Source organism: Amblyomma americanum, chromosome 2 (genome assembly GCF_052857255.1).
Source record: "Amblyomma americanum isolate KBUSLIRL-KWMA chromosome 2, ASM5285725v1, whole genome shotgun sequence".
In the NCBI taxonomy this organism is placed as follows: Eukaryota; Metazoa; Arthropoda; class Arachnida; order Ixodida; family Ixodidae; genus Amblyomma; species Amblyomma americanum.
The window spans coordinates 520,062-534,933 of record NC_135498.1 but is presented as its reverse complement, the minus strand read 5'-3'; the positions used below and the strand labels follow the sequence as shown (position 1 = coordinate 534,933).

Sequence of the window (14,872 nt, the reverse complement as noted above, 5' to 3'; positions counted from 1 at the left end):
TCTATCGATAAGGTAATCACGCCACACCCACTGAAATCAAAATGCATGTGTCGCCATAAGTGGCCGATTTTGTAATAAGTAAAGTGTGCGTCAACACTGATTTTTGTGCTCGGATTCCAGAAGCAATGCCACACCGCCACACACTTCAAAATGGTGGCAACCCGTCCTTTTTGGTAAAGATCTTTAAGTACGAATTTCTCGCAAATAAATTTGTCCTTTGCTACCGGACAAATGTCAACAAAATCATTTTTTACTGAGAACAGTAACTGGATGGAGATGGAATCGTCCCTTTAAACCCTTCACTAGATGTCCGTTGTTCTCGTTTTAATATGAAGGCATTAGTGCGTGTGTGCACTCGCAGATGCAACGGCAAGAAAAAAAATTGTCAGGGTTTTAACTTGGTTAAACTGATTATAGTGCAAAAGCACCGGTTTTTTGGTACAATTCAGCTAAGGTCAAATTTCGGGGACGGCCAAGGCCAATTTTTGGAAATGACCCGGGCAAAATTTGGAGGTCACCATCGTGTTGGGCACAGTCAACTATGGTTGGACATTGATTTTGGTGCAAATTGGCCAAGGCAAGGTAACTGTTAGTCCTTAAGGGTAACGGAGTGGGTTCCAACACGAGGCAGGCATAGCAGGGGCGGGAGAAAATTAGGTGGGCGGATAAAGGAGTAGGGACACCTGACTTTTAAGTGCGTGTTTTCTTCTTTGTAATGATGCGTAAGGTATTATTATATATAATTACCACGTGGTATTATCTTACGACTGCTAAATAATTTATAATTGAATTCCTTACTCATGCTGTTTCGGTTTCAACAACCAAACGATGACTGTGACATCAAAATGTGGTTAGAGGTCACGTGAGGCATTGAAAAGCTGCAATATAATCGCTGCTTCTACATTTGTTGTCATTCTCGCTCTTGAGGAAGGCTGGCTTCAGCCCTGCAGTGAATTCAAACAATGAAGCAGCGATTATATCGCTGTTTTTCCATGCCTCATGTGACATATAATCACACTTTGACGTCACAGCCATCGTTCGGCTGTTTGAAACCGAATCTGAAACAGCATGACAGAAAAATTGGATTATAAAATATTTAGCGGTGTTTGGCGAGTACCACACGATGATTCATGCATGGTAGTGTGTTCCGCATCATTGTAGAAAAGAAAACATGCCTCCAAAATTAGGTATCTATACACCTTTTAAGAAATTTGTGGGGATACAGTTGCCACAGCTGGCAGAGAACAGGGTTAATTTGAGAGACATGGGAGAGGCCTTTGCCCTGCAGTGGGCATAGTCAGGCTGCTGATGGTGATGATGGGCCAAAGTAAACTTTTGGGGGTGGCCTGGGCCAATTTGGAGGTCACCATTGTGTTAGACAAGGTCGAATATGGTTGGACATCGATTTCGGTGCAAATTGGCCAAGGTCAAATTTCAGGGAAGGCCTGGGGCAAATTTTGGAAATGGCTAGGGCCAATTCGAACATCGCCATTGTTTTAAGCACAGTAAATTATAGTTGAAAGTCGATTTTATTTATTGAATATTTTAAGTGTCCACAAACATCTGTTCTGCCTGAACAGTGGGGCACTGTGATGCATAAAACATTCATGGACCAAGTGTAAGGCAGCTTGCGATTGGCGCTCACACACGTCAAAATAGAGTGCATATATGGGGACATGCATAGTTGATATTGTGTCACCGTCGAAGGAAGAGAAAAAAAAAGTTGCTAAAAGAACCTAGGACAAGAGACATGCAAGCTTGCTTAGTGCAAAACTATTTTTCACAAAAATGTCACTAGCAGTTCGTTTAAGCACGGCAACCTTGTTAAATTTGTGCTGGATACGCATAATTTGGCATGAACACTTTGCACCGGCTGTGTAGAATGGCTGACAGCTTGGGGCATTTGGCCTAGGCATATTCAAATAAAGCGCTGCTGTCAGCATGGGACAATCAAATGCATCATGCAAACATTTCTGCAAGAAAACAGCATCACACAGCTTGTGTTGTGTAGAGATTGAGACAAGCTTTAGGGACTGAACGTAAAAGCGCAAAAACACAAGGACACAGACAGACAAGAGTATAAATTTCGCTTCTTTCATGAAATAAAATCAGTTGGAAGTAAGCGCTCGTGTTGTCTGCCTTAGTCTGTGTCCTTGTGTTTTTGCGCTTTTACGTTCAGAATGGAAAACCAACTCGCCCAAATGCAGCCATTATTGCTTTAGGGACTACAACAGGTGGTTGTAGTCAAAGTGCTAACGCGTGCCTAAGTGCCAAAGCGTAAAGAATTCAAATAAAGCGCTTTTGTACACATTCATTCGTGGGGCACTGCGTAATTGTCAAAGAGTTCTATACTACGCTGCAGAAATCCACCCTTGACAAGTCAAGCGATTTGTACAGAAGCAAGAGGCAGTCTTTCGACCTGAAATTCCGTGTAGCACGTGTTATGATGCCTAAAGCATTGAAACTTGATCTTGTGACGTTGTTAACCTGGGTGTTAAATGCCAGCTGGGAATCTAGGCGTACACCCATGTTGCGGACAACATTTTGATCCAAATTAGCGAAGGTCAAATCTCAGGGGTGGCCCGGGCCAAATTTTGGAATGGCCAGGGCCATATTTGGTGGTCACCATCCTGTTGGGCATGGACAAATTCGGGGTTGACCAAGCCAAATTTGTAGGTATCTATGTGTTATTCTTTTTTTTTAACTAAACAGCTGGCAGTACACAGGAAATGGTAGCAGTGTTGGTATGTGCTATTTTAAAGCCTCGAACACCTTTACAATGCATGAAGGGCTACTGTAGTGCTTTTATTATGAATTTTGTCTTCAGTAATTTGGGGATTAAATAACCGCTGCATTGCATCAGCCACCGTCCCTAGTTCTAGTACACTGCTCCTTGCTGTGCTGACCCTGTTCTTTTGCCAACCTGTGCAGACCTACGAGCTGTGCGTGCTCGAGACTAAGCCCGGCAATGCTGTGTCCATCATTGAGTGCGACATGAATGTGAGTGGTGTGCTTTTCGATTGAAGTGATACAAAATGCCACTTGCCTCATTTTTGAGAGAGCGTAATTAAGGTGAACCTGCTGGTGGACATTTGTTTTTAATTCTCAGTGATCACTTGGGTCCCACCCAACAAGTAGAAACAGCTGTTTAGGTCATGTGTTGTGCCAGCAGCTTTTGGTCTGGTCTGCAGCAGTGTCCACAAAGCATAAGTATAAACATGTGTGGCCTTATTTGTTCTGATGAACCGCAATGGTTTTCCAAATAGTTGTAGGAAAAATGAGGCCCTGAATGTTGCTGAGGAGGTCTCTTCCTGCTCTGCCTGGCATTTGTTGTCCTAGGTGGTCCTTAACACGCACCCCGTAGCCAGTCAATTTATAGTTCAAAGGAGCAGCAAACGGGGTTGTGACATAAGCGAATGATTCGCAGAGCATTTTACTGCTAATGCAGTAAAATGCTCTGCGTTCCGAAAGAAGTGTCCATCAGCTCTGAAGCCTCCACTTGCACGGGGGGCAACTGGCAAAGTGGAGAGGTGCCCCTGCGGGTAGAGAGGTGCAAATCGAGGGGGAGGGAATTGGGAGAGGGTATCCAGGGGGCAGAGTGGAGGGGGAAATTCCTTTTTCCTCTCTCAGGGTAGAGGAGGATGGGGGAGACCTGTAATAAATGTCTCTGTCACTTGTTTGCTATGCAAAGAGAATACGCCTAGCGCATTTCTGCCACATCAGTTACTTTGACTGCACAGGGCGTTGCGTTTTTTCATGATGTCTGAAATTTACAAAACACTAGTTTCTGACCACATAGTGACCTCAACTTTGCCAGAACTCCATGACTAAAGTGGACACTGATATACTGAGCCATGTGCTTGCATTCATGACATTAGGCTTAGTTTCCAAGATAAGGCAAGTGCATATTCCCAGTGACGTTTCATGCTTTAAAGGACTATAAACACCAAATTTTTGCTCGCGGGACTTCTTCTTTCAAATGATTCATTACACATTAATATACATGGATCATTTCATGATATTCACCTATAACCGCTAAGTAATTTATAATTGAATGTCTTCATGACGCTGTTTCGGCTTTGTCAGCTGAACGATGGCTGTGACTTATAGTTGGTCTTTACATTACGTGTGGCACAGCCATTGTTCTGTTGAAACCAAAACCGAAACAGCATGAGCGAAAAAATTCAACCATAAATTATGCAGTAGTTGTAGGTGATTACCATACGGTGACCAAGGTATTATAATCTTTAATGCATCATATGAAAGAAGAAAACACGCAACTGAAATTAGGTGTCTGTAGTCCTTTAACCAAAATTTCTCTTACTAAAATCCAGAAATCGCTGTTTAGGACAGGATCTTCCTGCGATCTGGAAAACCCCTCCACTTTTTGTGGCATTGTTTTACACCATTTTTTTGTAGTAATCCTTGCTACTTTAGGAATAATTAAAGGTAGGAATTTCATGTAATACTCAGTGTGTGTGTTTGTGTTTCGGTTTTCATGCTCCACTACATACTTATTTTAAGCAGGGGCAAACCTCGGTGGCCACCATCACCACCTAAGGCTGTGCGCTAAAAGAAATTGTTAGAAATCCTGTCACCTCTTAGCTCCTGGGTTGAGCGGTGGTGGCCTCGTGTACCCGGAAGAGTGAACGACCTCAGCGGAGGATGAGGATGAAAGGGAGCGAATGCGGTGCATGTGGAGTTACTGGGGGGGTGCAGTCTTCTTCCGTGCACTACCTTCCCTAGCTAAACATGGGAGGGGTTCGTGCTTTATCGGAACAAAGGGAGAGACGACAATGTGTGATCACTCATATGCTATTTATACACTTGCAAATAATACACACAGCGGGTCAGCTAGCTACAAGACATCAACGAGGCATCCCTCGTAAGTAGTAGGCTACGTGAGAAGAGCTTCCGGCTTACCGGCTGGGGCAGGAGCGCAACTTCGGAGGTATTGGCAGCGAATGTCTGTACCCGCCGAGAAAAATTTAATTACCCCAAGACGCGTAATCGTTGGCCAACATTTTAATCTTTATTCGAGCAGAGTGCACTTGTAATGCAACTAAATGAAATAAGCATGTAAAAGACTAGCATAAATCCTATCTCGTGTGCAACTTTTATGGTTGTGGCAAGTGTCTGCTTAACGTGAGTACTGTATTTAACTACCAGTGGGTTGATTTGTCATATGTGTTGGCACCTTAGATGTGATACATAGGAGAGTGCAAGAGAAGTTGTGAGAAAGAGCCATCGGATTTTTGTTTAATAAATATTTTCCAAACAACCTAAACAGCTGCAGTGTTACTGATGTTATCTATTGACGGTGGTGGTTTATCGAGCTACTTGTTATTTCACTGAAAAAATTTCCCTGCTAATTCTTAAAATTCCCTGAAAGCTCTTGAAGATTCTCGTTTTCTTCATAGGTGCATTTTAGACTGCAGATTCTCTGAAAAAAGAACGAAAGGCGGAATTCGCCAAATGAAACACCACTGCATAGGCCATACACGCCATTGCAAGATGCAGTTAGTAGCAAATCTGTAGAGCAGTTTTAGCCTACTCCAGGGGTTCCAAAGCCATGTCAAAACACGGAGGGTTCTGCGGGCTGTTTTTGTAGGATCTGCGAACACCCTCACTGGCTGGGCTCTGCTTTCTGGTTCACTTCTTGCTAAAGCATGCAGACCAGACACTGTATCTGGTTCGTTGAAGGGACGCTAACAACAAATAGAAAAAGGGTAGACACTTGAGCTTGTTGGTGCATGATATGAAGAAAAACGTCGCGTGACCAAGACTGGGACGGACAAAGAGTGCTGTACGCATGTGTCCCTGTCTTGGTTGCGCTATGTTTTTCTTTGGACAAATAAATACGGTACGGCATTCTAATCACAAAGAGACCAAAAAACTTGGCCGATGATCACACTTCTTGGTAGTGCGATTTTTCAGTGCAGTTGCTGCAGTATTTGCACTATAGGCTGCCCCAGACTGAACACACAGTGCCTAATGGAAGTGGGCATCGGCTTTGGCAGCGCACACAGAAGTCCGCTGCCTCCTCTCAGGCAGTGTCTTTTGCAGCAACTGCCGATGGAGCAACACTCTTGCAGTACCGCTCTCTCTAATTCTTTCTTTCCTTCCCACGGTCTCTTACTTTCACCCTCCTCTGCTAACGCCACTCAACCCAGGAATGGGCGCTTATAAGCTGCACTCAGAAATGGAGCTTAAGCTAGAAAATACCAAAAGTAAAATGCATGCGTCAACGCTGATTATTTTCACATATCCTAGAGGCTATGTTACACCCCATTCACTTCAAAACGTTGGCAACCTGTCCTTTTCGGTAAGGGCGTAACAAGTTTGAATTGACTGACAGGAAGATTTTAATCCAATTTTCTCGCCAATAAATGCTGCTGGACAAACTTCAGCATAGCCAGAAAGAGCCAGAGAATCAATATTTACTGGGCACATTGATTGAAAGGAGTTTTCCTCTGTGTTCCTTTAAAACTCATTTCCTCTTCTTTCAAATGCTAAATTACCTCACATATCACGCCAGCAGGGTAGGGCCAAGCATTTTCAGTGGGAGCATCGCACCTAATGTTGTTTTACGATCAAACTCGTTCTCATCATTATTAGCCTGCATTATTAGCAGCGCCAGGGCAAAGTTTTGCTGCTGGCAAGCCTGTTTCCACCGAAAGCCAGTATATCTGCAGAAACAGGAAAAAGTGCCGATACCACCCGAGCGTTTAGTGGCAGATGGCCATTCAAAGCAAGGCAAGCTGTCACGTGATTCCGTTTTTCATCCCAGCCATTCAAGCGTGCGAGTGAGATGGGATGTTAGTTGTGGCTCTAGTCTTCTGTGTTCTCATTTTGGAGTTAGAGGTCTGAGCATGAGAAAGATGGGCGTTCATTGTAAAACTAGTTGCTGCATGCAAAGAAAAATATGAATACAAAATTGAACTGACGGTAAAAAAAAACTTAAGCGGTCCATTCACAGGCAACACCGACCAATTGTGACGCTTTGCCTGTGTGAGCATCGACATGAAGCATGGGGGGAAAGTTCCATGGCGCATATTGAAGGCTGTTGGGGCTCCTTTGTTGGGGTTCCTTGAGGCAGAAATGTTTGAAAATCCCTGGCCTACATTGGCTGCAGTTCGCTGAGTAACTATTTATTTTTTTTGTTCAGGTGGAGTTTGCCCCCCCTGTTGGATACAAAGAGCCTGAGCCACTCAATACACAGAGGAAGCCAGAGAAAGAAGCTGAGGTATGTGCTCTTTTTAATGTAGTACAGCATTCCACAGGGCATAGCCATGTGTAGGTAGGAGGGCTTCTGTTGGCAACCAGTGGTGATGGGTTTCTGCAGCAGTAGCACCCAGCATTTTTCAAATGTGCTTACAAGGTATTTCGCAGTAATTTACTTACATTTTGCTTGGCAACAGAAGCGCTGTCCTTTGCTGACTGTATTGGTTTATTTGCAAGAGCAGTATATACCGACTAAAAAGCGAGGAAAGAAAAAGTTTAATACCATCAAGTCTTCAATGAGGTAAAACCAAAAGGAATAGTTTACATGCCATTTGCGCCCCGTGGAAAGCCTGTGAGCATAGATAGATGATGTGAGCCTCAAAGATTTCTCTTCACAACGTTCCGGGATGTGTGTATAGTGGGGCAGGGGGTGCAGCTGTAGTTGGCACTTGCAGTGCTGCTATCCCCAACTGCTGCCACTCCAACTTCTCAGACATTGCACTTGTGGTTGGAACAATGAAACCACATGGATAAGACTGTGTACATGCACTGGCAAGGCGTAAGCCAGTGTTTTTATTCGTCAGTGTTGCAATCATCTGATGTTGGCGGCTGCTGTATTTTGCGGCAAGAATAAATCATATGGCACGCTGCTACTAGCCCGGAAACGTGCCTTTGTGAAAAATGTCCATGCAAGCCTTGAACAGACAAGGATAAGGTGATGAGGTGCTTGAATTCCGTTGATGACATCTGGTTGTCTTTTCTTCAGCCTTCTGTAAGATCATTTATCTGTAATGGTTACATGATTGATTCCCTTCCTTGATCAATCCCACAGTAGAAAAAGAAAGAAAAGTATTATTCCCCTGTACTCTTGTTAGTTCCAGTGATTGTCAGTCTCTTTCGTGCGCAAGTCATTGTTTGAATAACAAGAATGAAAATTTTACAAGAAAAACCACAACTGTCCACTGGAAATGTAGCATGTACATAGGGAAAGGTAAGAAATGAAAGCTGGGCAATACCAAGCATTATATTGTAGTACCACCGCTTAGGCACATGCGAAGAGGACAAAACGAGCTGAGTGCGAGCCCACCAGAACGCATCAGGCACCCCGCTGGCAGGGCAGCCATCATGCTACACTCTCGGACTTTCCACGCTCACTCTTCAATAATGTGACTGCTGTGCTTCCCGCATCATTGTGTGCCACAATATTGTATTGTCGAATACTTGAAAATTATATCCGTGTTGTTTGCAGGTCTGAAATGTAGAGGCGAAAAGTTTAAAATTGGATTAAGGACAACACAATGAGCAGCATAAAGGGAAATGGTAGCAGTCAAGTTAAGAAGCAAAACAAGAGCAGTGTGAATGAGAGAATGCACTATTCTCAGCTTGACATTTTTTCCCTCATTGTCGATTTGTGACCTTCAAGCGAACGAAACTAGCCGGCATTGACGGAATCAAAGTGTCCGTACTTGAGCGCAACTTCATCGCCCTTGCAGACTTGATCCCTGCAATGTTCAATGGGTTTCTCTCAATCAGGGTTGGTAAACAGCTGTAGTCAAACTTAATTTAAAACGGGCAATAAGAAAACAAAAACTGCAGGCCTGTCTCTCATTTGCTCATACTGACACAGATATTAGAAAAATTCATACTTACTGGAATCTGTGTTGGCATTGGTAGATTAATTTTCAGTCTGAGGCCGTGTTCCGAGTTTGTGTCATAATAAAAAGTGTAATAATCTGCCGCAGTGGTCGCACCTGATTGGTCAAAACGCCGGAAGCAGACGTCGGTTCGGTTGCGACTGAGCGGCGGTAGGATGTTACTGCGTTGCGCTTGCCGCAGGGAAACATCCAGCGGCGCTTTTGCTGTTTGCTGACAAATGGAATGCGACCAATGCGACAGAAGAAACATTCAGCCACAAGTTTGGTTGCACATCAGATTTCACTGCAAAGGACTAATATCAAAGCTGCTTTATTTGCCCAATGGACTTCGACAAATAGAAACAGTAGTTCAGATACTCCTTTCTGCACTGTAAAGGTCGGAGGTGTACTTAAAGAAGAAAATATTGTACGCAATATGCACCTTGCTAAAATATGCTCATGCCTTTTCAGTAACAAAAGGCGGCCGCTACAGCGGTCAATCTCCTATGGTAAGTAAAAAGCAGCTAGCTTGCTCGCACAACACGGTGTTTTACATTTATCTTGAGGGTAAAAGGGAACGGAGAGGAAAATATGTGGCATGCACTCACTCGCTGCACAATGCGCGCTCCGTGCCATGCTGAACCAAGACGCCGTGGCGAATTGCCGTCTGCAATATCTCTCAACGTAAGTTGGCGCTGTTCTCAGACGGTTGTGCAGACGGTAATTTACTTTTCATTCCTTTTATGCGTAAGGGACGCCGAAAAACCACCTCTGGCATGTCAAACGCGTCGGCGTAGGAACGCGTCGCTGGCGACTGACCATCTGCGCACATGAGCTGTTTCACGCTGGCAGACATTACAAACGATCATGGTGCAGGACGCTTCAAACACTGTTAGAGGGTTCTATAATAGGAAATGCACGTTTGCACGCAGTAAACGCAAGTATTTTGCGGGCCATTATGTTTTATGTTACATCATTCAACATACACAGATGAAATAACTCCGGTGATAGTGACGGCATCCGGTTTGAATGAAGAGAACAATTTCTACAACAAACCGGTGCTCGTTAGGCCTAGAAGCTACCGAATTGTCCAGCGAAATAAAAAACAGGCCAAATGATAATTATCGTCCACCTATTTTGTTGTAGGCAAGACAAGACGAAGCGAAAGTCCCGTACCCTGTTTGTAGCCAGTTCACTTGCCGAAAAACGCAGTAACACCGATGAGTTCACTTGCAGCGAGAGGCTCCGCTTCAGAACATGCCGCCATGTTGGCTGTCCTTCATAATCTGCTGCTATAGGTGCGTACGCTATGTGTCTGAAGTCACCGTCTGATTTCTTCTACCTTTTTCGCTGCATCCGAACCACAACATCTGCTTCTGGCGTTTCGACAATCAGGTGTATCTGCTGTGGCAGATTATGACGCTTTTTATTATGACACAAACTCGGAATACGGACCCTTGTCTAAGCGGCAGTTTGATTTTGTGGCTAATTGTGGCAGAATTTGCAGATGAACTCAATGGATTCCTTCAAGCACTACTTATTTAACTGTGCTCTTTTTCTCTGCTTATCAAAGGTGTTTAATTCTTTACTGCGCACTATTTTGTTTAAAAAGTTGCGAACTCGGTTCGAGAGGAAAATTCTGCGATTTGCTGGAAAATTATTTCTCTGGTTGGTTACAAGTGGTAGACTGCACACTTGGAGACTTGCAAATGTAAACTTGGAATTGTAGTCTAGGCTCTTAATTTTAAAAAATTTCATCATCATCATCAGCCTGACTACATCCACTGCAAGCCAAAGGCCCCTCCCATGTCTCTCCAATTAACCCGGTCCTTTGCCAGCTGCGCCCACCCTATGCCCGTGAACTTCTTAATCTCATGCGCCCACCTAACCTTCTGCCGCCCCCTACTACGCTTGCCTTCTCTTGGACTCCACTTCGTTACCGTTAAAAGGGCTGCGAAACACCGCTTGTACGGATGCCGGTTACACTTCAGATGGATTCTTTATGTCACACAGATGCTGGCTCAAAAAGAATTACGAGAATCGATGCATAGGAATGGGAGTTATTCAGTGAAGAAAGTTCAAAATACAAGCAAACAAAATCCTGCCCTCAACTCGATTTTCGCGCAGCTTCACATTCCCGTTTCACTCTCCCAATGACGACACTCAGCGCGACCAATCAAAAGGGCCTATCTGAGCACGTGGTGAAAGTTTGCACTCCATGGTTGCCTGTTCTCTGTAACTTGTTCATGCCAAGGCTGGCAGTGCCGTTTGCATGGTTACAACAACCATGTGAACGCCCAGCTGACCCAGCGATGCTTCATTGTCACGTCGACAGCGTGACACTGATCAGTGACGTTCTCTTACTTATGGATCCGAACTCGAGCGTGAGATACTGCGACGGTGTGACAGCCTGCGCAAGATATCACGTTCCCTTACTTATGGATCCGAACTCTTAACGCGAGATACTGCGTCGGTGTGACAGCCTGCGCAAGATATCACATTTAGCACAGTGCGCACCGCTACTGCTTACCGCCTACCATCGCCCGTCGCTCCTAGCACGCTGGTTGGTCACGGCGAGCAAGGAGCGCGCGCTGTTAACGGGAACGTGGCGCTATCTGGCGCCGCCGCCCGGTGATCCTCCACAAGTTGACGATGCGCACTGCCTGCTAAATGTGAAACGAACGCATCCTTCCCTGGGACCGAAACGATCGATTATAGAGTGCAATGGCTCGATCGGATCAGTTCCGCAAAGCCGCTCTCAGATACATAGAGAATAGCCATAAGCGTTGAGTACTAGGTCGTAGGATGTTTACAGAGAGGCGCAAAGTCCTTGCTATTCATGATCTGAGAGAACCTGCCATATGCGCTCCACCCCATTCCTTCTAATTATTTCCCTCTCATGATCCGGATCAGCTGTCACTACCTGTCCTAAGTAGACATATTCTTTTATCACTTCCAGCACCTCGCTTCCAATTGTGAACTGCTGTTCTCTTGCTAGGCTGTCGAACATTAACTTTGGTTTTCTGCATGTTAATTTTTAGACCCACTCTTTTGCTCTGCCGGTCTAAATCATCGACCATGCTTTGCAATTCATCTCGTGAGTGACTCAGCAAGGCAATGTTATCAGCGAATCGCAGATTATTTAAGTATTCTTCATTAATTCTTATCCCCAACTGTACCCAATTCAGGCCTCTGAATACCTCCTGTAAACAGGCGGTGAATAGCATTGGCGAGATCGTATCTCCTTGCCTGACGCCCTTCCTTATTGGAGTTTTATTGCTAACTTTATGGAGGACTATGGTAGCTGTGCAGTTGCTATAGATATCTTCCAGTATTTTCACATAAGGCTCTCCTACACCCTGACTCCGCAATGCCTGTATGACAGCTGAGGTTTCTACCGAGTCGAATGCTTTCTCGTAATCAATGAAGGCTATATATAGGGGTTGGTTATATTCAGTGCATTTCTGTATCACCTGGTTGATAGTGTGAATATGTTCTATTATTGAATATTCTTTACGAAAGCCTGCCTGATCATTTGGTTGATTAAAGTCTAAGGTTGCCCTGACCCTATTAGCGATTACCTTAGTAAATACCTTGTAGGCAACGGACAGTAAGCTGATCGGTCTCTAATTTTTCAAGTCCTTGGCGTCTCCTTTCTTGTGAATTAAGATAATTTTTGCGTTCTTCCATGCTTCTGGTACGGCCGATATCATAAGGCATTGCGTATACAGGGTGGCTAGTTTTTTTAGCACAATTTCCCCTCCATCCTTCAACAGATCTGCTGTTACCTGATCTTCACCAGTTGTTTTTCCCTTTTGCATTGCTCCTAAGGCTTTTTTTACTTCCTCTTTTGTTACTGGCGGGGTGACGCATTGCTGTGCGCTACTGTCTCTCTCATTAACGTTCTAATTACATTGGCTACTGTACAGATTTGTGTAGAACTCTTCGGCTACTTTAACTATCTTATCCATATTGCTAATGACATTACCCTCCTTGTCTCTTAAAGCATACATCTGATTTTTACCAGTGCCTAGTTTCCTCTTCATCGCTTTCAGGCTACCTCCGTTCTTTAGAGCATGCTCGATCCTCTCCATATTGAACTTATGTCCTCTGCCTTGCGCTTATTTATTAACTTCGATAGCTCTGCTAGCTCTATCCTGTCTGTAGGGTTAGACACCCTCATGCTTTGGCATTTCTTCATCAGATCTTTCATCTCCTGAGATAGCTTGCCGGTATCCTGTCGAACCGTCCTACCGCCTACTTCTACTGCGCACTCCGTAATGATAGCTTTCAGATTATCGTTCATTGTATGGACATTGAGATCGTCCTCCTCAGTTAAGGCTAAATATCTGTTCTGTAGCGATATCCTGAGTTCCTCTATTTTCCCTCTTATCGCTAACTAGTTAATGGACTTTTTCTTCACTAGCTTCTTCCGTTCCCTCCTCAAGTCTAAGCTAATTCGAGACCATACCATTCTGTGGTCGCTACAGCCCACCTTTCCGAGGACGTCCACATCCTGAACGATGCCAGGTTGAGCGCATAGTATGAAGTCGATTTCATTTTTAGTCTCACCATTGGGGCTCTTCCAGGTCCACTTCTTGCTCTTTCATTTGCAGAAGAAGGTATTCATGATGCGTAAGTTATTTATATCTGTGAATTCTACTAATAACTCTCCCTTGCTATTCCTAGAACCTATCCCCCAGTCGCCTACCGCCTGTTCGCCAGCCTGCTTCTTGCCCACCTTCGCATTGAAGTCGCCAATCAGTACAGTGTACTGTGATTTTACTTTGTTCATTGCCGATTCCACGTCTTCATAGAAGCTTTCAATGGTCTGGTCATCATGGCTGGATGTGGGTGCGTAGGCCTGCACCACCTTCAGCTTGTACCCCCTATTGAGCCTAATTACGATAGCTGCCACTCTCTCGTTAATACTATGAAGCTCCTCTACATTGCCAGCTATATCCTGATTAATGAGGAATCCCACACCTAGTTCTCGTCTATCCGCTAATCCGCAATAGCACAGTATGTGCCCGTCCTTTAGTACTGTATACACCTCACCTGTCCTCTTAACTCCTCTGAGCCCTATGACATCCCATTTAATGCCCGCTAGTTCCTCGAACAGCACTGCTAGGCTAGCCTCACTAGATAAGGACCTAGCATTGAACGTTGCCAGGTTCAGATTCCAGTGGCGGCCTGTCCGGAGCCAGAAATTCTTAGCACCCTCCGCTGCGTCATAGGTCTGACCGCTGCCTTGGCCAGTTGCTCCGCAGCTGCTGGTGACCGAGGGTTAACTGGTTTGATCATAGAAGGTTGTGGCCAAGTACTACACCAGGGTGGCCAAATCCTGCTCTGGTGAGGAAGTGCGTTTGTTGGTCCTGGTCACCGAGCTCAGGCTGCACCCCAGCCCTGGTTGTGCAATTCCATCGACACACGGAGTTTTTCTTAATCTGGTGGAGAATTGCGCAGCACCGGGATTCGAACCCCGGTCCTCTTCCACGCGAGGCGGATGCTCTACCTCTATGCCATCGCTGCACATGCTGGAAAATTTGGTATATTCCTATATGTGCTCTTTCTGTTAATGATGGCTTTATGGTGGATTTCTAGGCTATGTTTTTGGGTTCTGGTTTGAATACCTTGATGCATCTTCGCTGTTGATTGGCCTGGACTGACAAGTCGCTGTAGTCTTTGACAGGTGTGCTGTGCAGTATTTTTCTATTTTGTATGAAGGCTGCAATAAAATATATTTACTATTATTATTATTATCGTTGTCAACCAAGTTCAGACCTTAAATAATAGACCTTCCTGACACCTATGAACAACAGAGTTGTAACTTTCAAGTGTGTTGACAATCAAACATGATGAGCGCTCGTGTTGTGTGTCTTATTCTACGTCCTTGGTTCTTGCGCTTTTACATTCAGCAAACATGATGCTTTTTCATGACCAGCCTCAAATTACTAATTATATCATCGTCATAGTCAGCCTAACCACTTTCACTGCAAGACAAAGGCCACTTC

The 14,872-nt window shown here is 44.6% G+C and overlaps 1 protein-coding gene across 4 annotated transcripts in view; it reads left to right on the top strand.

The window, feature by feature from the left end:
• The window catches only part of Ufd1 (ubiquitin fusion-degradation 1-like), a 93,956-nt gene that overhangs the window by 28,774 nt on the left and 50,310 nt on the right, over window positions 1-14,872 (top strand). For all 4 annotated transcript variants that reach the window (XM_077652753.1, XM_077652756.1, XM_077652754.1 and 1 more), the window contains 2 exons: window positions 2,932-3,000; window positions 7,169-7,246. In XM_077652753.1, coding sequence (XP_077508879.1) covers window positions 2,932-3,000; window positions 7,169-7,246 — 147 coding nt within the window. The remainder of the gene's footprint in view (window positions 1-2,931; window positions 3,001-7,168; window positions 7,247-14,872) is intronic.